Consider the following 24,004-nt stretch of genomic DNA (forward strand, 5'->3'; position numbering starts at 1 on the left):
GGTTATTTAAGGGCATGTAGAGTGGATTTTTTTAACTTTGGAAAGGGATTTTCAGTGGAGTTTTTGGTAGGATCTGAAGCTGACGATGTTGAGGGGCCTGGCTCCCTGTTTGTGGCTATCTCAGGGTAAACCGGTTCCGAGGCCGGCTCGTCTCCGTCTTGTGAAGGCGGAGACAGGCCGCGTTTTCCCTGGTTCTTTTATTTTTGTGTTGTTCTTTTTGATTTTTATCACTAGCCAGACCCCCCTGATCTGTCAGTTTCTCTTTCAGTTTGGAGTTTTTGATGGTAAGGGTTTCGTTTTGGATCAGCACCTCCCCGAGTTTACCTTTCAGGTCCGAGATCTGCCCATTGAGAGATTGATTCTCTGAGATTAACTTATTAATCTTCTGTTCAAATAGTTGTATTCTCTCAATAATCTGAGAGTTTTTAAGCTTAATCTCATTCATCTCGTTAGCACTTCTCTCAATTTGCAAATCTCGTTCCCGAATTTTCTCCTCGAGTTTGCGTACTCTCTCCTCGCTTTGCCTATCTTCCGCACTCTGGGGTGGCGTTTTGCCAGCTCCCAGGTCGGGGTTTGGTGTGGTTTTGATTGTTTTGGAGGATAGTCTAGGATCACAAGATTTATATTGAGGTTTAAGGAACTTAGATGAGTCGTCCAAAGTCATACCCGTCTCTCTTTCTTGTCTACTTGCCATTCTCTTTCGGACTTCACTTTTGGTGGATCTATCCGTAGAGTATCCATCGGACATGTCCATTGTTTGCTTTTCTTCTTTTTTCCGGCGATGGTTGTGCCCCCCACTGACGATGGGGGGCGAGTCGACGTTTTTCTCCGCCGTTCTTGCTTTTGAGTCTTCTCTGGTTGTTGTGCGAATTGGGTGTTCCAGGCTGTGTATTTTAATGGATGAACTTTACTGACTGACGTGCACTTATGGCGACTGAGTGTCGAATGAATAATGAATAAAAAAACACTGAAAATGGAATGAATCCTGTTATTATTCATATCATAATTCCCGATGACGTAGCGTCGAGTGTCGCTGGCTCTCCTACTAATACCCTTCTGTTATTTTTAAGTATTCTAAACTGTGAATCAAGGGATTATGTTTAGTGTGTATGTGTTTATGTTTAAATTAAAACAACTACATCTCTGATAAAATATGAGTGTTCGGACACGTTTATAATTAATAGATGGTACTAGAAATATTACAGACTATCCTTTAAAGCTATAACACTAGTCAGATGCTAAATTCTGTACTCTACAAGGGGCTTATTAAATTAAATAAGTGGCCAGCGTAAATCAAGATCTGTAATAGTTTAAACCAGTTTAGAAGACTATTAAGAAAATTTATCAGTATGTGAATGTCTTATTCCATTTTTTACATTTTAACATTTTATTCTTAGTTTTAAATAATTTTAAATAGTTTTAATAAGCGGACGCAAAAATTGCGTTGATCTTTTTTAAATCTTTGGCTAGCTTTTCAGGATGCTGAAAAATGTGAGTGGTGAACTGCTAGAACGGACTGCACACTGTCATTTTTAGATGTAGCAAAATATGTTTTATAAACATTGCAGATCATGGAGCTTAAATATTATATTAGTGTGATAATGTTTTTCTAATCTATTTATTTAATCCATTTCTATCAAAATTCTATCTTAATGACTTGCAAAATTACCAGTAACAGTTCGATTAATCATTTCATTTAACTAAATAGATCATCATTATTGAAAATACAAAAACAAGCTAAAAATACCAGAATTTGAATGTAAAATTAAGTTCAAGGTTCATCAGGTTTATTAACTTATAAGAATAATTTTTGACATACCTCGGTGCACTTTTTAACTTTTGACATATCACTATTTAAAAGAGGACACAAACTAACACAAAATACTTAACTGACGAAATAAGTTTATTACAATGAACATACTAAATGGTTTTACTAATAACATACGGGTAAATAAGAAAAAAAGGTAGTTGCTTTGTAGTTGTTAACATTTCGTGGGCAGTTGTGGGTCAATTATTTTCTATTTGCAGTCAATTATTGTTTAATGCGTTGGTTGCGGAGTCCGTTGACGTTAATTTTATTACATGGTTGGCCTCTTTATGTCCCGGTATAAATCTTTATGAAGAAGTTTTTCTCTGGTTTAAAATTATCGAACTGAAACAATTTACCGGTGGTGTTAATGTCCTTAATAGTAACATATGGTAGGCAGATAACATATGGTAAATTTAGACGAGAAATTGTTCTATACAGGGTGTTCTATTTAACTATTGTTTTGTAGCTATTTATTCGAAATATAAAATTAAATGTGCAAATTTGTGATAATAGTTTAAAGAATTTTTATAATTTGGTTTTTTATAAAAATAATCAAAATAAAGCAGTTATAATCCTATTAACGCTTTTATTTGGCTTTAAACATATTACAGAGAATTTTTGCTAATAAAGAAGAAATGTATTAAAGGAAACCGATTAAAAATTGCCCTCGTAAACTAATGCCATAACGTCAACGAATAATGAACAACATAATGCTTTTTTGCAAACTTTCCGAAAGGGAGAGATCTGATAATGTCTCAAAATCTGCTTAATGGGATTACCAATAATAAGTACAAAGAGTAATAAGAATTGGTAGAAGCAATAAAAATGGGCACCGGTAATTTTTTGTGTGAAGATGAACAGCTCTAATGATGTGCTCCGTGTAATAAAATGTAAGAACAATCTTGATAAATTTTCTCAAATCTGCATAAGAACAGAGTTCACTGCTCAGCAAAGAACTGACTTAAATAACTCAAGAACATATTAAAAAAAGGTAATGTAAGAAGAAAAAGGATATACTGACTACGTAGGTGCGAGGAGTTCCAAAACATGAATTTTGCATTTTTTTTCCAGATTGTGAGAGGTTTGCGCACTAAGTTCCAGTACGTATTGTATAACTTTAAATACCAGATAATTGTTTTCAATAAAACTTCATTGACTGTTGATTACAGTGATAATTCTCTCTATTAATATAAATATAATATTTTGAGGAGGGATAGGTCAGTTGCAAACATTATATATTCCTGAGGTGGTGGCGTCCAAGTGGCGGTACACAAGAGCCTAAATAGCCAATTATTAAGGTCAAGTAAGGATATCAAATCCTTGTTTGTGTGCATATGATCTCGAAATAAGAAAGAAGAAAGAAAGAAAGAAAATGTGCTATATTACGTAAGAATAATCTTGTGTACAAGCATCCTACAAGCTAAAAAAACAAAACAAAAATACAATTTCAAAAATTGACAAAACAATGAACAAAATTAAACACAAGAAAACAAAACTTTTTGAACATACTCGAATTAAAGATAACTAAATAAAACAATCAATTACTAAATAAAGGTAAACTTGTTGACAAAACTAGAGAAGAAAAAAGGAAAAAAAAAACTTTCCAACATGTCCAAGGTTAAAACCTATCATTAAAAAAGTCATCCAAGTTATAATATGCCTTAGCCAATAAAAGCGACTTTAATTCTCTTTTAAATTTCTTAACATCCGATATATGTCTAACACATAGAGGAACATGATTGTAAATTTTTTTACTTATGTAAATTAATGAGTTTTTGGTAAGGGAAGACGTAGGAATAGGTAGGGGAACATCATTTACACGACGAGTCAAATGGCCAGTGTCAGAGTGTAGTTTGGGAATTTTGTGAATAAGAGCAGCTGTTTCTAAGATAAAGAGTGAAAAAGAGTTAGGATTTTTCCAGAAATGAAGAGGGGTTTGCAAGAATCTCTTAACTTAGTAGAACACAGGTATCTAACTGCTTTTTTTTGAATAACAAAGATAATGTTAAGTAGCCCTTATTGGTTAAACCCCAAAAAGGCAAGCCATACCGAATATGAGATTCAATAAGTGAAAAGTACACTGAACGTGTAACCACGCCTTCCAGCTCTTGTTTTGCCATTCTTACTGCAAAACATCCAGAAGATAATTTCCCAGCTAAATGTAAAATATGATCTTCAAACCGAAGGCGACCATCAATGGTAATTCCTAGCAACTTGCAGCACTCTTTATTCTGCAAGAAGGAATTTTCGTCAAACATCAGACCCTGAACATCGCACTTAAACCCTATAATAGACGTCTTTCTTACATTAAACACGAGCCTGTTGGAAGCACACCACCCTGATAAAATCTGAAGGTCTTCAAGGATACAAGTCTTAATATAATCAGAATTTTTATGGCTCCATAGTATGGTGGGATCATCAGCAAAGGGAACCACCTTGCCCTGCAGTTTCAATGAACTCAAGTGATCCACATACAGTAAAAATAACAGTGGTCCCAACACTGAACCCTGGGGAAAGCCGCATTTTAGGGATCTAGAAGCAGACAAACGCCCAGACACTGTAACCTTCTGAGTACGATTTGATAGATAGGACTCAAGCCATCGCAACGCTACGCCTCTAAAACCATATTTATAGCTTAGATAACAGTATTCCATGATACACACAGTCAAATGCTTTGGATAGATCACAAAACACTGCCGCCGATGACTCTCCAGAATTCAAGGACACATAGACGCTCTCCAAAAAGCTAAAAACAGCATCATGAGTCCCTTTACCAGCTTGAAATCCAAACTGATTTGCAGACAAAATGCCATTATGATGTAAAAAGGACAAAATTCTGCTTTTTGCAAGTTTTTCAACTATCTTAGAGAGGGTAGACAAAATAGAAATGGAACGGAACAAGGCTGATCCAAATCTCCACCCTTATGAAGAGGGATAATCACTGCCTCTTTTAAACATGAAGGAAAATTGCCATTATGTAAAGAATTGTTTATGGCAGAAACTAAAGCATTTAAGGCTGAATCAGGCAAAAAGAGTAACAACCTCGAAGATATCCCATCAGCTCCAGATGATTTATGGTTTTTTAGGCGTTTGATTTCATTTTTTACTTCGGTAAGTTCGACAGGATGAAAGAAAAATGAATGCTCAACCGACACTTGTTGAAGATAGTGTAAGGGATCAATGTTACTACGAATGCCCTTGAGCAAGATATTAGGTATATCACAATAATAGTCGTTTAAAATGTCAGGTCTTAACTCCGGTTCCGATACTTTTCTATGGCAATGTCTAAAATCATTAATAATCGACCAACACTCTCTTTGCCTATTTGATGACATATTTAAGCGATCCCTATAATAATTAGATTTTGCTGCTTTAATTGTCTTTCTGTACAGACTACGGTATTTCTGATGATATACAAGGATATTTTCATTTGTGGTATATTTGCTAAATTTAGTCAAAAAACGGAGGTTTTTAGCTGAAATTCTAAGGACTCTTGTAACCCATGGTTTCGTTTCTTAGTTTTAAGCCTCATTTTAGGAAAGCACTGATTGATCTTATCACACAGAACTTAAAAAAATAAAGTAAGTGGGTCAGAAGCCGTTTCAAGTGCATTCCAATTTACCGAAGCTGTAGCAGCAGAAAAAGCATTGAAATTTCTCCTGCTGAAAATTCTTTCCATATAATGAGATGAAGTATTATATGGCATTTTAGCAAGAATAGCTACATGGTCGGAAATACCAGATGGGAGTACTGTGCAGAAAACGTCATCAAAATTTGTACAGAAATAGTCAATTGTAGTTGCAGATAAAGAAGTTATTCGTGTGGGAGAAAGAACGTGCATTTTCAAGTCGTAAGAATTTAAAATACTTAAAAGAGAAGTACGTGGCAAGGTTTCATCAGTGTAGTTGATATTAAAGTCACCAGCCAATATAACCTTAGAGTGTAGGGACAACTGGGATAAAAGAGAATTAAGTTTATCCAGAAACATAGCAATATCTCCTGTAGGTGGCCTATAAATACAAAGAATATATAAATTAAAACGCTTACAAAAAGAAAGAGAGAATTCAAAAACATTCTCTAACAGAAGATTATCATACTTATCAATATTACAAAATATCGTTTCAATTGTTTGCCTAGCCAAGATCATGGTTCCTCTATGTATAGATTGTTGACGACAAAAATTTGATATAGGAACATAATCAGATATTAAAAAACATTCACTAGGCCTCAACCAGTGCTCAGTCAGAAGTACAATATCAGGAAAATTACATGTGTCCAGCAAAAGATGAAGTTCATCTATCTTGTTTCTTAGTGATTGTATATTAAGAATAAAGATACTTAAGTTTTTCGAAGAGCTAATTTCAATTTTACTAGTAGAATATGAACATGAATGAGATTCAACTTTCGTGGACATGTCTATAAAAAAGAAGAATTCAATTCACGATCAGTAACTAGTTCAGACTCATTAATTTAATGATTCAAAGACAATTTATTCGATGAAATATTAATTTTAAAATATTTGAAAATATGTGCATGTAATAATGATGCCAAGTCTGAACCAAAGTTACTGGCGTGATTAGACTCTAGAATCCCATACAGATTAATATTATTTGCATGAAAAGTATGATAAAGGGCCTTATTACTATTATAGATAACATTATGGTTTAAATAAGTGTAAGGGCTTGTCATCACTAAAGTGTTTGTATCAACATGATTTTAAATTAAATTTTTTAAAACATCAGATGAAGAACAAATTCCATTTAACATTACTATTAAAAAATCCTTAACTAAATTTGATGCTGTCCTAATCACCTCACTGCTTGAACTGCCCGGCTTCAGGAAACACTGGACCTTGTAGTAAGCTTCAAACTTTAAACGTAAATGTTTTAGGAACACTCTGCTACAATTTCCACCAACAAAGAGAAGCCGAGGTCGACTATCGTCAGGTGTATTTGGCCTAGTTGGTAGCTGTGTTGGAGAATTAATAACAACAGATTTGGATATCTGTAACTGTTCCTTCAATGCACAAATGTCGGAATAACAGGTATCTTTTTCAACCTCCAACACCTTTACGGAGTCTAACATCTTCTTATTTAAATTAGTTAAGTCGTTTACGTCTTTTTGTAGCAAGTTTATTTCAGTCTTATAGGTTGAAGACTCATTTTCTAATGTTTTTATCGTTACTATTAAATTTTTATTTAGGATATTTAGCTCGCTTATTTGTGAATTGAACTTAAGACTTGCCCTTTCGCTCACTTCCAGTAATGCCAACAATTCACCTTCTTTAATTTTTAAGTTTTCCAATTCAACTTTAAGCTCTTCATTCCGTTTATGCAGATTTTCCAGGGAAGAAAAGAATCATTGGTTCTGAATACTTTCCCCCCAAAATGTTCTCCTAATAAGTATATGATCTTCGGTGATGATTTAGAGAGACTGGCATAAGAGTAACCTAAATGTCAATTATTTATCATGGGTGATTTTAATCTTTCTCACAGTTAATAGACTGATAAATAATTTGGATCAGCTGCTACTGCCTCTAACTCAACAACACCAAATGAGGTGGAATTGCAATCTCTCTATATTGTTTCAAGTTTGTGCCCATTGCATAATCTATTTCAAGTCAACCACATATATAATGAACTGGCTCAATATTGGATTAAGTGTTTGCATCCTCTAATGATGTCACTGTTCAGGAAGTTAGCGACTCTTTGCTGGAACCCGATGATCATCACCCTCCATCATCATTGTATTTTTTTTTATAGATTGTGCCTCAACTGATAAATCTGTTCAGTTGTCAGGCAGTATTTATTATAGGGATTTTGAGTTCGCTAACTGAGAAGCAATTTTAAATTTCATATCCCAGTTTGATTGGGATAATAATAGATAAATCCTTGATGGATGTGTTAAATACAGGGTATCTCTAAAAGGTCTGTACAAAATCCAAGGACATATTGAGGTCAAAATAAGTCGATTTAAAGCAACTTACCTTAGTCCAAAGTTGCTTCGTTTATTAGTGTGTTAAATTTGAAAAATAATAATCGACTTTATTTATTTTTTTTCAGATTTTGCGACAAAACCACTTTAAAAATTGGTACCCAAGTTGGGTTTTTTTGATATGAGAAAGTTGAAAATGGGCATTTTTTTACTGTGGCCGATAGAGGGCACTCCATACTGCACTGTTTTTGCAAGTGACTAACTTTTTTGCAAGTGTGGTTTTTATTTTTTTTTGTAAAGGAAACAATTTCCCTAACGTTTTTGAGTAAAAAAGGTACTTTTGTTAGAACTCGCTAAAATTAACCGTTACTAAGATAATAATATTAATAATAATAATAATAAATATTTTTTATTTGCATAGAAGAAACAAAAAAAAAATACAAGTTTACAAAATCTAGCAATAAATTTACGCAAATAAAAGGCCTACAAATTCAGAATTCTGCCATGGCAGATTCTGGTCTTTAACATTGTGGCCCCACACTTCATTAAAAAAAAATGGTAATTTCAGTAACGCTTAACTAATAACTGATTAAATACAGCTTTTTCTTTAATCATATACCTAATAAACCTACATATAAGAGTTCTAAATTCTAAATTTGACAACAACAGATTAAATTTTTTGTTAAATAACAAAAAATAGAAAAATTATTGCAGACAATAAATAAATAAATAAAATGATCCCAATACCAAAAATTGTAATAAATTACTCAAGAAAACAACCATTCAAAAAGTTAAAAAAGAAGAACTTAAATTATATACCCTGCTGATTCATTAGATGTACAATCCTCCTATTACGAAAAGTATTACAAGAAATTGATAATTGGTCCGGATCCAAATTTAAAGAATTAATTTGATAAGCAAAATTGTAAGAAAATGATGGTTTAAAAAACTGTGTTTTATGTCTCGGAATGATAATAGTATTTCTTCTTAAATTTTAATGGTGTACATCATTTCTAAAAGTTATTTTTTGATAGAGATAGGGCGGACTACGATATATTAAAATTTTATGAAAAAATGTTAAAGAATGAGCAATTCTTCGATTATGCATATTAAGCCATCCAAGTTCGTGAAGTTTATGGGAAATGCGGTTTCTCCTGCGAATGCCAAATATTAGTCGAATGCAAGAGTTTTGGAGCTTTTGCAGTCTACCCCTATCCTCATAATCAAGACACCAGCCATACACTACATCACAGTAATTACATTGTGAAAGGACCAATGAATCACATAAAAGCTTCTTAATATCTTTACTTAAATAGTGTTTATGCAAATAAATTAATTTCAAAGCAAGATATGCTTTTTTAAGAATATTAGACACGTGATGTTTGAAACGAATATTATTATCTACTATAAGGCCCAAACTCTTACATTTGTCAACAACTGGAATTCTTTCGTCCCCCAATTTAATGTTTATACCATTTAAAATATTATTTACATTAGTTCGATTACCTATGAATATTATAGATGACTTTGAAGGATTTAATTTTAATAAATGCTTTAAAGAAACATCACAAATAGCTTGTAAATCCTGATTAATTTTAAACTCAGCCATTTTAAAATCTCCTGGTAAAAATGAATAATATAACTGCGTGTCATCTGCGTAAAAATGATGGGCACAACGCTTTAATTGAAGATAAAATCTAGACGTGTAAATGATAAAAAACAAGGGCCCTAAAATACTACCCTGAGGCACACCACTTTCAACTTCCAAAGGATCAGATATTTCGTTATCTATTTTAACACGTTGAATCGGATTATTTAAATAAGAGGCAATTAAATTAATAGCAGCATCAGAAAAACCAATATAATGAAACAAAGACTTTAATATTGAGTGGCTAACGAAATCAAAAGCTTTAGTATAATCCAACAACACCAGAGCAGAAATCTTACCATCATCCCTAGCCCGAATTACGTCATCAATAACGTCCGCCATAGCCGTACAACTATAATTTGTTCTAAATCCAGATTGCTTAGGTGGTAAAATATCATTATTATTAAGAAAACTACGAATTTGAGAGTCAAGAATGCATTCGAGAATTTTTGAAAACGTTAGTAAAATACTGATAGACCTAAATTGACTAAAATCTGTTGGATTATGCGCTTTCGGCAATGGCAACACAAAGGCTTCTTTCCAGCATTTGGGAAAGTAGTTTTTATTAATACACTCGTTAAAAATATGTAAAATAAAGGGTATAATAAAAGGACAGCATAGTTGAATTAACGTAATTGTAAGATTATCCACACCGAATGCTTTAGACTTAATACGTAATATAATTGCAGAAATAGTATTATAATCAGTGGGATGAAAAGAAAACTTATTTAAGGTTGGTAATGCATTCTGATCATAAAAATTAATTAACTCATCACAATTATCAATATTTGTCACTCTTGTACTATCTATAAAATATGAATTAAATTTGTTGGTATTTACAAAAGAGTTAGAAATGTGCTTCTGCTTTGATGGCAATATTTTTCTTAGTTCACGCCACTTGTCCTTGTATGTACAATTCTCAAATTTATCACTATAAAAAGCCCTTTTTTCCGCTCTAATCGCTGTTGTTGTATAGTTTCTAAGCTGTTTGTAATAATTATATTTAACTGGCAGTTTAGTTGTTTTAAAATCTTTTAATGCCTTGTTTCTTAATTTTTGCAATAGTTTAATATTATCTGTCAGCCACGGAGAATCTTTTTTTTTCGAACAACTATAGTTTTAATAGAAGCATGCTTGTCAAACAATTTGAGTAAGTTATTGTTTAAAAAATGTATCTTATCATCTATGGATTCGAATTCATATATTAAATAAAATGGAACAGCCTCCAAATCCTCTTGAAAGTTGTTTAGGTTTATATCTTTTAAGGATCTATAAGATACAATCTGCGGTTGTACAATAGACTCCGTGACATTAAATTCACAAAAAACACCAAAATAGTCAGAAAATGTAGAGCTTATTATGCCAGATTTCAAAATGCCAATATGATTTGTAAAAATAAGATCTATAATTGAACTAGTGTTGTTGGTCATACGAGTATGCTCGATTATAAGTTGCTTTAAATCGAAAGTTTCACACAAAGAAATAAGCTGAGTTGCATGACTGTAATTTAATTTAGATATATCAATGTTAAAATCAGCTATAATAGATTATTATATAATTAATATAATTATTATAGACACGTTATATTATTAAAATTTGAAAAAATGTCAATTAGTGTTTTCTCTAAAGTTAAAAAAAACTCTGAATATTTGAACTTGGAGGCCTATAGACTATGCCGAAAATGAATGGCTCCTTACTAATAAAAATTTTTACCCATAAACTTTCAAAAAAATCATGACTATCAGATAAAATAATTTCATATGATAAACCATTCCGGACATAGGCAACAATACCACTACCCCTAAGATTTTGACGATCATTTCTTATCAATTGATAATTACTGATCTGTATTGCACTACTATCAATATTAAGACTAAGCCAACTTTCGGTTACTGCAATTAGGCTAAAGTCCTTTTTACAATAATCATTCTTAAAATCCTCAAAATGAGCCAGCAGAGATCTACAGTTAATATGTGCTATTTTTAACGACATAAAATATTGCGACAGATATTTCACGTTTTAGTGTTTAATGACGCACCGGATTAAAAAAATATTTAAGTTATTAGCTTTAGTAATGAAATTCAGTCTTATTTCACTCTTAATTAGTATCTGTGCCTAAACCTTTAGATTTTGTATTGTGTGATATGAGTGAGACTAATTATTAATTTTATATTGGTGAATCATAATTTTTAGTGCTTTTTATTTTAGATATAGAAGGCCTAAATGATATTGAGGCGTTATCATGTAAAGTCGCTTTTGGTAAGAACTAATTGTTTTTCTATACATGAGAACTTTAACCAAGTACAATCACCTTTCTCCAATAAAATTTGTAAAGTAATACTTTGTAACAATTTGTAAGTAAAATTTATATTGTAACCTCACTTTACATAGATGAAGCTGCTGTTATTGTAGAAGCTCAAACAGGCCTCAGGAACGGGAAGAAACTTGGCAAAGATCCAAAAAATTAAAGCCATAAATCCTAAAAGAGACTTCTCTCTTGTGTGCTTGCTTGAATAATCCAATGTAGCTAAAGACAAAGCTTTGGGGGCAAGAATGGCATGCGTGGACAAAACTTCTCTGGTACTTGCTCTTCTATGCAGCACAACATCAAGGTATGTGATTAGCTGAATTCCAAATACGAGTTAAAGCAAAAAAAAAAGGCCTGAAAAGAGACTCCTCAGAAATAAACATACTTTTCACCATAAAACATATGCAAATTTTGTGAAATTAATTATACTAAATACACATAGTAATAAATAAATAGAAAATCTTGAGAATTATGTAAATTAGTCTTTTTCCAGACACTGACACAAAACTTAAACGTTAATTTTATTAAACTCCTAGAATGTTAAGATTTTTGCACCAGTGATTACCATAGTCGGGGAATTAGATGGGAAATAGTAGGTTATGATTGGCCAGAGCTTGACTTTTGACAACTATGAAATCAAAACATTACAAACAATATTTAAAAAAATAATTATTTTGATTTAAAATTAGGGATTCTCATTAATTGTTTATTAAAGTCAATGGGAAAAAATTCAAAAGAAAAGGTCAATAAGGAGAAGACAGAACTCCTGGCTCAACGACCTACGCCGATGGCTCAGTAAAACATCATCCGAAAGTTTCATAACAGCTGCTTCACGAGTAAATATTGCTTGGAAGATGGATCGCCAACCTTCGAAAGGAGGCGGCGCAATGAGAAGAAGAATGGCGAATAAAAAAAGAGTATAATTTTAAAATCCAAATAGAAAAAAAAATAGAAAACAGATAATAGAACATTTTCTGATCCAGAACCCTAAAGAAGATTAAATGAAGATAGTGGACGAAATTAGATCAAATAAAGAGAATGTGAAAATGTAAGAAAATGAAAACTAGAAAATTTGTTAATACCTCAAGATTAACCCAGAAATCGAAAATAAAGGGACGAGGTAGGAAGATTGATTACTCTTATTAGAAGGAGAAAGTAAAAAGTCAGAAAATCAAAATTTTGAAAACACAAAAAAAATATTTTAACTTTTTTTGAAAAACTTAGTAAAAAACACTAAATAAGGATCAAAACTCGCAACTTGTAGCATTAAAAGACGTAAAAGAAATTATTGATTTCATAGTGATCAATCAATGTTACCTATTTTAGAAATAATAATGACGCAAGAATCACGCAAGAAGTAAACTTACCGAGTTTCCAACAAAAATATTACAAGTTCACATATTCAGATGCAAAACATACCTAAATAACGAAATCTTGCAACCATGCCTTAAAAATGAGTCACCATAAAGAGAGAGACAATCTCACATAGTCATTCACTACTTAATTAAGAAAATTGTTAGAAAATCTCCAAGAAGGTTATGCGCTACCAAATTCCATATCTGAAAATCTGATCTAGATATAGCCGCCAATAATATTAAGATACAAAACATTTCTTATAACAAATGAAAATATAATATTAAAAAATACTTTTTAACTTTATAACCTTTCAATTATCTCCTCTTTGACGGGAAATAGCCTTTTTTCTATGTTGATACATGCTGATAGGCCTAAGAAACTAAATTTAATTATAGATTGTATTAAAGACACTGTTCACCTTTTTTCTACTAAACTCAAAGTATTATTAATTCGGTTTGCAGTGCTCATGATTTAGAGTCACACCTTTAGAATACACCATTCTTTTAAATAAAGTGTCTTTAATTTTATTTAGTTCTGATCTATAAAAACTATCTGATCTGATGTCTATCTAATTAGAACTTTATTCATCAAACGATTTCATCTAGTCTCTTTATCCGCAGTTTGTAGCATTCTTTTTTTTTTTTTTAATGGATTTTAGAATATAAAGGAATGACTTTCTCCTGTTCTTCAAAACTTGCATTAATCTAATTCTGTCGAACTAATCATATATTATTTGTTATATAAAGTAAATCAAATTTTTTTTTTCTCAGCAATAACAAAAGATATTCGGTTGGCCTATAATTTTTTGGTTAGAAGGCTTGGGAGTCCCAAAGGTTCCCTTTAAAGCTTTTTCATGTTAAGATTTTAACCTTAAGTTGAAATTTCTTTAAACAGATATTTCAATAAACTTTGTTCTCTTAAATGCTTTCATCTTAAATCTCGCCTTGTCTTAAATGCCTTCAAGGCGTGTTCTCTTCTTTTAATAAAAACGCTATACTACATCCCTCACAATATAATAAATCTTGTAATAGTTTGAGGATATGTTAACTTTTTAGTCAAATATTTTTTGATTCTCTGAGAGATTATTATTTGCATCCTAGCAAATTTGTAGGTATGCCTGACTTTCCATATGGCTACTATACGATGAAACGTTCACATGGTAGCCATATCTGGAGAAAAATGCGAGGCCTCCTACGGCCTAGCTTTTCTAGCATCTGCCCAAGTAGTCACATTATTTTTTTTTGTATTCAATAGGTGCTTTCCCCATCATTAGAGATATTCAATATGACTTCCAGTAATTTTAAGGAGTTGAAGTTAGGCCTAATATTATCTTTGTAAGCAATAGAGGCTGAATATTCACTGAAGTGCTAGTGATTTCATCTTTTAACGTCCTTGAAGAGAAAATGTAATATCCGATATCAGACCTGGCGAAAGACAATTGCCTGAAGTTTTTAGATGCTCCCTAAAAGCTGCTCTTACCCACTGACCAATCAGAACTAGAGTTTTAGAGATTTTGAATTCAGGCTAAGAGAGTTCGGAAAGGGAATAGTACATTTAATTTTACGTTATCAAAAGTCATTAATTTACTAGAACGGATGTAACATAACGCCAATTTCTGGTAGAGCTTCATTACAATAAAGCTTTATAAGCAGCAAGTTTGATTTTGTGATTTAGATTTATTTAAGTATGTAATTTTTACATTAAATGGGGTGATGATGATTAGATGAAGAAATTGGAAATTTTAAATTTTTTATGCAAGTGGAAAACGTATTTAATTTACACAAATTTGAATTTACATTTGAAAATGTTAGAAAACAATAATATGTAAAACTTATAACTTATCTAATTTAAAAACTTAATTTTGGGCAATACTGTATTTTCATAATTTATTGCCCAAAATTTAAAATGTAAAATTTTCATATGGCCCATAAAATGAACAAATGCATCTCATATTTAACTTTCGAACAGTAGGTAGTAGTAAATAACGCTAAAGCAAAAAATATTATTTTACTGCTTTAAAGCCAGATACAAAACGAATGATAAAAATTTAATATCCCAAGCCATATAAAGCAAGGAAAAAGGGTAAAAAAATACTCATAAAACCAAACCGGCGTACTTCCTATTTTAGGGTGATTTACCGGAATTCGTATGTAACACCCATTTTGTTACTTGTACTTAAAACTAATTAGGCGCTAGAACCATGAATCCGGAGTATTTAAAAACCATTTCCTGTTTAAGCTAGGAGGAAATACGACAACAAAAAATAAGATAAGGACATTTAACAAATATGTTGTAGCAGATGACTTGATGGGTATTTAATTTATGAAGGCTAGAAAAATATATGGTTAAAGGTAATAAAACGTTATATTCTGGGAGAATAAAATAAAAATTTGGGTCGATCGTTCTAAGTTTGTATTTTAAAAAAATTAATAATTATTTATTGGATTTAACCCATCAATTAATTTTATTTCATTTGAATTAATTTTAGTTTCATACAGACTTTTTGCTTTGATCAGTAGAGCAAATCACTTTACTCTATCAGAATATTACCTAATAAGTTTTATGTTAAATTATGATGCATTACAATTTTATAGAATAAAATTCTCATAAAATTGTTTACAGAATTAGTTCTATAGAACGTTGTAATAAAAAAAAAATATCAAAAGTAAGATAATGGCACAAGTTTATAGAAGGAGAGCTTCGAAAATGTTGAGGAACCTTTAGATATATCTTCCACTCCTCGGGAGATCTTTTCTCGCGCAATTTAATAATTGCGCATGGAAGACAACAAGAGAGCCTGTGTAACCCTTATTAATCAGTAAACATTAATCAATCTGACAGAATTTATCATTAAGTTCATGAAATATTTTAATTACTAATTTCAGAAGTCTTGTGTGTTAGTTATACTAAGCAGATTTGTTCTATATTATACAGCGTCGTTTCAAACTAATAAGACAGTCCTCCAGACATAAAAAATAGCAAAACGTGATTTTTTTAAAAATTAGGCACCTTATACAGAATGTTTAATAAACATGCGGAAAAAAATTAAGGGATTATTCTTTGGGCTATTCTAAGAATATTTTGTCCTTTTATGATTTTTGATAGGATACTTTGTTTCGAATATACGGGGCGAGAACGAATTTCAATCATTTAATTTTGATAAATTTTAAACTTATTAATATGGCCCAAATAAAGGTATAGCAAAACGTAAGTTATTAGGTTTTTGCCATCTATGTTAATAACTTTCTGATTCCAGTCTAATCGTTTATGCACTCTCTATGACTGTAACAAACAGTTTTGGTGACATTATGTCGCTTTGCCGAACATCACGTTTCATAGTTTTGGGGTTGATATTTTCATGTAGTTTTACCCTCAATATTGCATTTTTGTAGATATTGTGGATGTGATTGATTTTTCGGTCGATTCGAAATACTTGAAGTGCATTTCACAATGCATTTAGCTCTATTGTATCGCAGGCTTTGTGGATGCTTACGAAAATCATGACTAAAGCTATGTTATATTCAATTGGATTTTCTATAAGTGTTGGAGATAGTCATTAGTTTCAAATCTACGGCGAAAGCCTGCCTGTTCAACAAGTTGATATACATCTAATTTATTTTCCAATGGGGTGATTATAATTCGAGTAAACAGTTTGTAAAGGTGACTTAAGAAGCTTAGTGGTCGGTAGTTCTCTAGTTCTGCTGTATCTCCTTTTTTGTGAAGCAGGATTACAATGAAATTACGCCAATTTTTGGGGACTTTACTATTGAATAGACAGAGATTAAAAAGCTACTTTATTTTTATTGCATCTGTAACTATGTTGCTTCCCTTGGCGCTTTATTATTTTTTGTGTTTTATACATACATACTTATTTTCATTGATTTTTATATATGAATACTTATTTTCAAACTGCTAGTCTCATTACAATGATTATTTTCTACTTAAAAATCACAGAAAATTTAGGTAGCGGGATTAGGGACAACAAATCAAACCTCAAGTTTTTAATTATTGGCCGACGTTTCGACGATATATATTTTTCGTCTTTATCAAGGCTAATAAGAATTTAATTTTCTTTTTTAATTTAAAAAATTAAGTTTTAGTAAAATTTATGACTACCAGCCTCCATAACATATATACAGATAAAAACGATCAGAAACGTTAATAACATTAACGCAAAACAAGAAACATCAATAAAATTGTATGTACATAAGGCAATCTATGACCTTTTTTAAAATAGCTACTGTTTTAATTTTAACAGCTACTATTTATTGTTTTATATGTTTGTGGTTGAACAAACTTTTTTTAAATTTTTTGATTGACTGGAATAATTAATCTTAATCGTACAGATCTAAGGTACTGATTTTAGCAAAAGGAATTTTAAGACAAGTCTTTCAAGCATCAAAAAAATAACTCCTTTCCAAAAAACAGTTTATAATATGAGTTAAGTGAGGAGCAAGACATTGAGTGCATTGTTGGAGCATATTGGCTGAGATACAGTCACTTCCAAAGGCTTAAGATTTAAAGTCTAAAACTATTTTTGAAATTTCTGAGCAGCTATCTTAAGAACTATAAACTAATAAAAAACTAATTATTAATTATGTCAAGATTTTGAAGGTTCATAGATACGCTTCAGTAATCGATGAGGCTTATAAACCACTGAGGTAGTGAATGGAGTATGTGTTAAATAATGTAGAAATCTTGCTGGACAGAAACTCGATTTTTTCACCAACTATGTATATAGTAAATATTATCCCAATTAATTAACTTTCCTGTATCAGTAAGAAATCATCATGCAGAATAATAATTACTTTTTTTATATACTAAATAAGTAACACAAAATATATTGCTTAAATTAAGAATATACTTCTTATATTTATAGAAATTTGTTATTAATTTAGCACTGTCATTTAAGTCCAAGTTCATCAACATACAAGGTTATCCAAATTAAGTGTCCACCATTGGTAACTTTGTTATTAGTGAAAATACAAAGTTATTTAAATTAGCAAACTAACAGCATTTCTAACGCTGGTAAGTAATGGAAAGTAAATGAGAAGACAAAAAACAAATGGACAATCTTATTTTTCAGTTGTTCAGTAAAATATTTTTTTTGTTTAAGTGGAAACCCGTGTATATTATATTTTTTCATGGTAAAACATCAAATTTTAAACAAAAAAGTTTATAATGACTTTTCTCCTAGGTTACAAATTAATGAAGTTATCACACCCAAATGGAAACAATTAAATTGTATCGACAAACTTTATTTTTAACATCAACTTACAAAATAAAATAACAATTTTTTTTAAAGATGCTCGAAAACACCATCTTGCTTTTTAATACATTTTTGGTCACGTTTTTCAACTGCTTGAACTGTCTTAAGTATAGTCCTAATATCTATTTGGGTTATATTTTTCTTAACTATAGTCTTTAATGCATCGATATTATAAATTTCGTTCTTTAAGTAAGCCCACAAGAAGTAATCAAGTGGGGTTAGATCTGGCAAGCTACTGGATGGAACCATATGTTCCTATCCAATGATAATTAAAAGTAGTACTTAGAAAATTGCCCTCTCTGGGGGAACTGTCACCTTGTCGTCGGTGAGAGGGCTCAGTAACCTACAGCCAGGAAGCAATGCCGGCGGTAGCATAGCTACCGGTAGGGCCACCCATGCCGGTAAGGTCTCGAAGTGCTGAAGGTGAAGCTAAGAAAGTTCCCACGCAGCGTCTGATCCAGAGTGGACGACTGCAAACAGCGTCTGTTCTCCATGTCAGGAGCGGCTGATATTCAAATCTTCCAACCCGTTTAGCCAACGTGGAAGATTATGGCTAAAAACCCCCGTAAACCATGATGGATTTTAAAATAAACGAAATAGTACCCCAGGTGGGTAGATCATCGCATGACAAATCCCACACCAGTAACAAGGTCAGCCTCAAGGATTCTGGGGGAGGCAAAAATTCATCCCCTCCACTCTTAATACAGAACAAATTTAAACTTTACCTAGCCACCTATAATATTCGAACAATGAGATCAACCGAACATCAGGAAGAATTAGAGGTGGATAGAACTATCCCATATCAAATGGAACATCTTGGGCCTATGCGAAACCAGATTACCGGACGAAAAATGCATCACACTGAAATCAGGCCACCTTTTGTATCGAAACAACAGAGAGGAAAATACACACATTGGCGGAACAGCGATAATGATTCATAAGAGTATAAAGCGGCTAGTTACTAAGATGAAATCCATATCGAGTAGAGTCATTTGCATAGTATTGAAGATATCGAAAAGATATAGCGTCCAAATAATTCAAGTATATGCCCCTACAAGCTCTGCATCCAATGATGAGATAGAGAGATTCTACGATGACATTTCACAAGCGCTGACAATAGAAACAGCACACTACAAATACATTATTGGCGATTTCAATGCTAAACTAGGAGTACCAGCGGGAAACGGAAATCAATATGTGGGTAAATTTGGACTGGGTTGTATCAACGATCGAGGAGAAAGACTGATCAATTATCTCCAAAAAGAAAGTATGTACTGTATGAACTCCTTCTTCAAAAAATCAGAAAAGAGACGTTGGACATGGAGAAGCCCGAACTCAAATACGAAAAACGAGATCGACTACGTACTAACCAATAAAAAGCTTACTATAAAAGACGTTTCGGCCCTAAATCGCTTTGATACGGGTAGCGATCACAGGTTGGTAAGAGCTAAAATAGAAATAAACGTGAAGAGTGAACGAAATAAGCTAATCAAAATACAACCATTTCCCACATCAAAAACAATTTAGGAAAACCGCCAAAAATTCCAAGCTGAACTCAACAAGAAATTGTCTGATAAAGAAGCACTGAATAGCTTGAATATAAACGACCTAGAAAACAGAATAAGTACTGACATTAGAACGACAGCCAAAAAGACATGTGCCACTACCAAGAAAAATTATTCAAAAATAAAAAAGAAAGCTAGAGAACTCATGGCGAAGAAAAGAAACTTGGAGAAAGGGACTCATGAATACAACGAAATTAACAGATTGATAAAAAAGAAAACAAGGGAAGATTTAAGGCAATACAACACAGACATGATAACAACGACCATCGAAAACAACAAACACATGAAAGTACTTAAAACACGTAACAATGATGGACGCCTCCAAATACATCAACTAAGGGACGCAAACGGAAACATCAAAGAGGACAGTAAAGATTTAATGGATATCGTGGAAAATTTCTACAGCACACTGTACACAGGAGACAACCCAGAACAAGCAATCGGAGTTGATGAAACGATTCTCAATGTAGGCTCCGAAGATCTTCCTGACATCATCAGAGAAGAAGTAGAACTAGCAATGTCTCAAATGAAAAACGCTAAGGCACCAGGGGAAGATGGAATTACAGATGAAATGATAAAACTTGGGGGAAGAACTGTAGAAGCAATGACAATTCTTCTTCATAAATGTATGACAGGAGGCGATACCCCAAGCATGGCAAAAGGCCTAGGTGATTTTACAGTACAAAAAAGGAGATAGGTTGAGAATCGACAACTATCGACCTATTAGCTTACTCCCTCACCCGTACAAACTTCTGACAAAGATAGTAACAAATAGGCTTACAGCTAAACCAGATGCCTATATCAGCCTCCAGAAAAAGCTGGCTTCAGAAAAGGTCATAGCACAATAGAACACATACAATCCATTCGCACTATAATAGAAAAATGCAACGAGTACAATGAACCACTACACCTCGCATTTGTTGGCTATAACAAAGCTTTTGACTCCGTAGAGTTGTGGGCTATTTTTAAGGCCATGAATAATGCAAGAATCGACTCTCTATACAAGCAGCTTCTTAAACACATATACGAAAATGCGACAATCACCGTTAAAATCTCAAAAGAGATAGAAACAAACAAAATTCAAATAAAAAGAGGAGTAAGACAAGGGGACACCATCTCCCCAAAGCTGTTTACACTGGCACTGGAAGACGTTTTTAAAACTCTGGTCTGGAACGAGAGAGGCATCAATCAAGGCAAAATCGACGGCAAACATCTGAGCCATTTACGCTTTGCGGATCATATAGTACTCTTTAGCCAGAATATAATAGAATTACAGGAGATGTTGGCAAAACTTCAAAGAGTAGAAAAGAATAGGTTTAACCATGAATTGAAATAAAATAAAAGTCATGTCACCTGACAATATTCAAGTACATATAGAAGACCGAATTATTGACAATGTCGAAGAATATGTATATTTGGGACATTGCATCAAATTGGGCAAAGAAAATCAAACTGCCGAAATAAACAGACGTGTTCATTTGACATGAGCAGCCACGGGTAAACTATCACACGTCTTGAGAAATTAAACTATTCCAATTAATTTGAAAAGAAAGGTGTTCAATGCCTGCTTAATGCCCGTGATGACTTACGGAATGGAAACCATGACACTCACTGTTAAATCAGCTAACAAGCTTAGGACCACCCAAAGAGCCATAGAGCGGATGATGCTAGGAATAAGCCTAAGGGACCATATCACAAATGAGAGTATTAGACAAAGAACTAAAGTTGAAGACGTCATAACACGCATAGCCCACCTAAAATGAGGCTGGGTAGGACACGTCGCCCGACAGGATGACTTGAGATGGTCAAGACACATCGTTCAATGGAGACCACGCATACATAAACGCAGCGTTGGCAGACCACAGTTACGCTGGCTCGATGATGTCAAAAACAAAGTGGGCAACAGATGGCATCAACTGGCACAGAACAACGAAACATGGAAGAATATAGGAGAGACCTATGTCCAGGAGTGGACTGTGAAGGGTTGCTGAAAGAAGAATAAGAAGACTTAGAAAATTATAATAAAATATAATATACATAATTTTAAAAAATGTTATTATACTGAAAAACTAAAAAATACGATTTTCAATTGTTTTTTTTCTTTCAAATTTTTACCAGCGTTAAATATGCTACTAATTTGCTAATTTAAACAACTTTGTATTTTCACTAATAACAAAGCTACGAATGGTAGACATTAAATTTGGATACCCTTTAAAGAAAGGGTGGTTCAATAAGAACGCAAGATTTCAATTTCGCGCCATGATTGACAGTAATATCACATGATTATGACGTGACACACCGAAAGTTGACAGATAGGATTTAGTAAACATGGAGCTGAAACAACGAGACGCGCCGTACTATCCCAAAAATGTATCCCATTCATCTCTTTCACTTTATCACAACAATTTTCCTATCACATCCTTTTTTAGCATTACAGAATGTAAACAAAGATGGAGCCACAGTAACTAAATGAACGTTGCCAAATTATATACAATTTCAAATAAATCAATTACCATTAGTATTTCCTTTATTCGTCTTTCATACAGTTAATGAAGAAGAATAGTTAATGACTTCTCTGTCATTTTTTGATCTGACAATACCGTATCAATTGTCGCCATTGATGACAAAAGACAAACAAATAATTTTTCCTTTTGTTTTGTGATTTATAAATATGAAGATTATGTGGATTGAGTCGTTTGTGTAGTATTAAATTTTTAGACCTTACCGTTATAAGAGACTTTTGTTTGCAAATAGTCAAACATTTTGTGCTTAATAATAAACAATAAAAGGTAACCCAGTAACTCTGAAAATTAGTGGGAAAGTTGTATTTTAATGATGCTGTTTTTAGGCATTATCTTTGCAAATATCAATTAATTTATATTTATTTATAAAGTAATATAATTTGAGTATTTTCACAGCCAGATACTAAGATTATATCAAGCAACGGTTTTAATAATATAATGACTGAAAACAAGAATTAGTGTTAATATTTTAACCCTGTTCTTGATAATTTTCAGCTTATTCATGTTTTAATTTGCGTATAGAGTATCTATGTTTTTTGTAGCACGACTTTATAAATTAAATAGATTAACATTTAATAGGTTATAGAAAAACTGATTTTAAGACAAAAAGTCTATATAAATTTATACGTAACTTATAATTGATTAGTTCTTGGTATGACAATGATTTAAAATTTATTTAAAATGTTTTATCTTAAGGAATTATATAAAAAAATTGGCCCTATTAATTTCTTGAAAGTAATACATGATATTGAAACAAAGTTAAATGAAGAAAAGTTATAGTTTAAGTACTCAATCAAAAAAATAAAATAAAATAATCGTATACATAATGCAGTGATGTACCAGTTTTTTGCTAATATATTGCAACGCTTTATATATTGCCACGCCACTGGAATAAATATGGCAAATGTTTTTTTGATTAAAGTCTATATCATTAATATACAGTGCATCCCAAAAGTTATGTCTAAATTTATTTAAAATTCAGGGGTGTGTTGCAAGTTGCCCATTTTTGTACGTGAAGTTTATATATACAGGGTTGCTCAAAATAAATTAAGACCATCAACTTAATTTTTTCAAATAAAAGCACCTTTTTTTATTTCATTTTTGAATTTCGCGTGGAATTCTACGTATGTTTCATGCATCATGTCCTATACCTAAAGTCAACAGTTCGCTGCTTGTCCTACTCGAGATAGAAATGAACAACTTGACGTTTTGCTTTCTTTGAAAGAAAATCCATGCACTCCTCTGTCGCAGATTGGGGCAAATTTACACATGGCAAAATATATAGTTCACCGAATAGTTAAAAAGCACAAATATCACTCCTACAAAGTTATTCCTGTGCAAGAGTTATTTGATGACGATTTCGATAGGCGAAATGAGTTTTGTGAACGCTTGCAAAACATGTGCAATCTAAATAATAATTTAGTAACAAATATTATTTTTTCCGATGAAGCCACGTTCTGTTTGAATGGTAGTGTGAACAGACAAAATTGTCGATATTGGGCAACAGAAAATCCGCATTGGATGATGGAGGTAAACACCCAGTATCCTCAAAAACTAAATGTGTGGTGTGGAATAGTGCGCGGAAGAGTGAT

The 24,004-nt window shown here is 32.3% G+C and overlaps 1 protein-coding gene across 5 annotated transcripts in view; it reads right to left on the reverse strand.

The window, feature by feature from the left end:
- LOC126744068 (solute carrier family 2, facilitated glucose transporter member 1-like) overlaps positions 1-24,004 on the reverse strand; it is a 203,917-nt gene that overhangs the window by 99,915 nt on the left and 79,998 nt on the right. The window contains exon 1 of one of the 5 annotated variants that reach the window (XM_050451416.1): positions 1,820-1,861. The exons of the other annotated variants lie outside the window; for them this stretch is intronic. Within the exon in view, the coding sequence (XP_050307373.1) occupies positions 1,820-1,846 (27 nt within the window). The 5' untranslated portion in view covers positions 1,847-1,861. Of the gene's footprint in view, positions 1-1,819; positions 1,862-24,004 lie in introns of those variants that run through there. 5 annotated transcript variants of the gene reach the window in all.

This window comes from Anthonomus grandis, chromosome 13 (assembly GCF_022605725.1).
Source record: "Anthonomus grandis grandis chromosome 13, icAntGran1.3, whole genome shotgun sequence".
Lineage (NCBI taxonomy): Eukaryota > Metazoa > Arthropoda > Insecta > Coleoptera > Curculionidae > Anthonomus > Anthonomus grandis.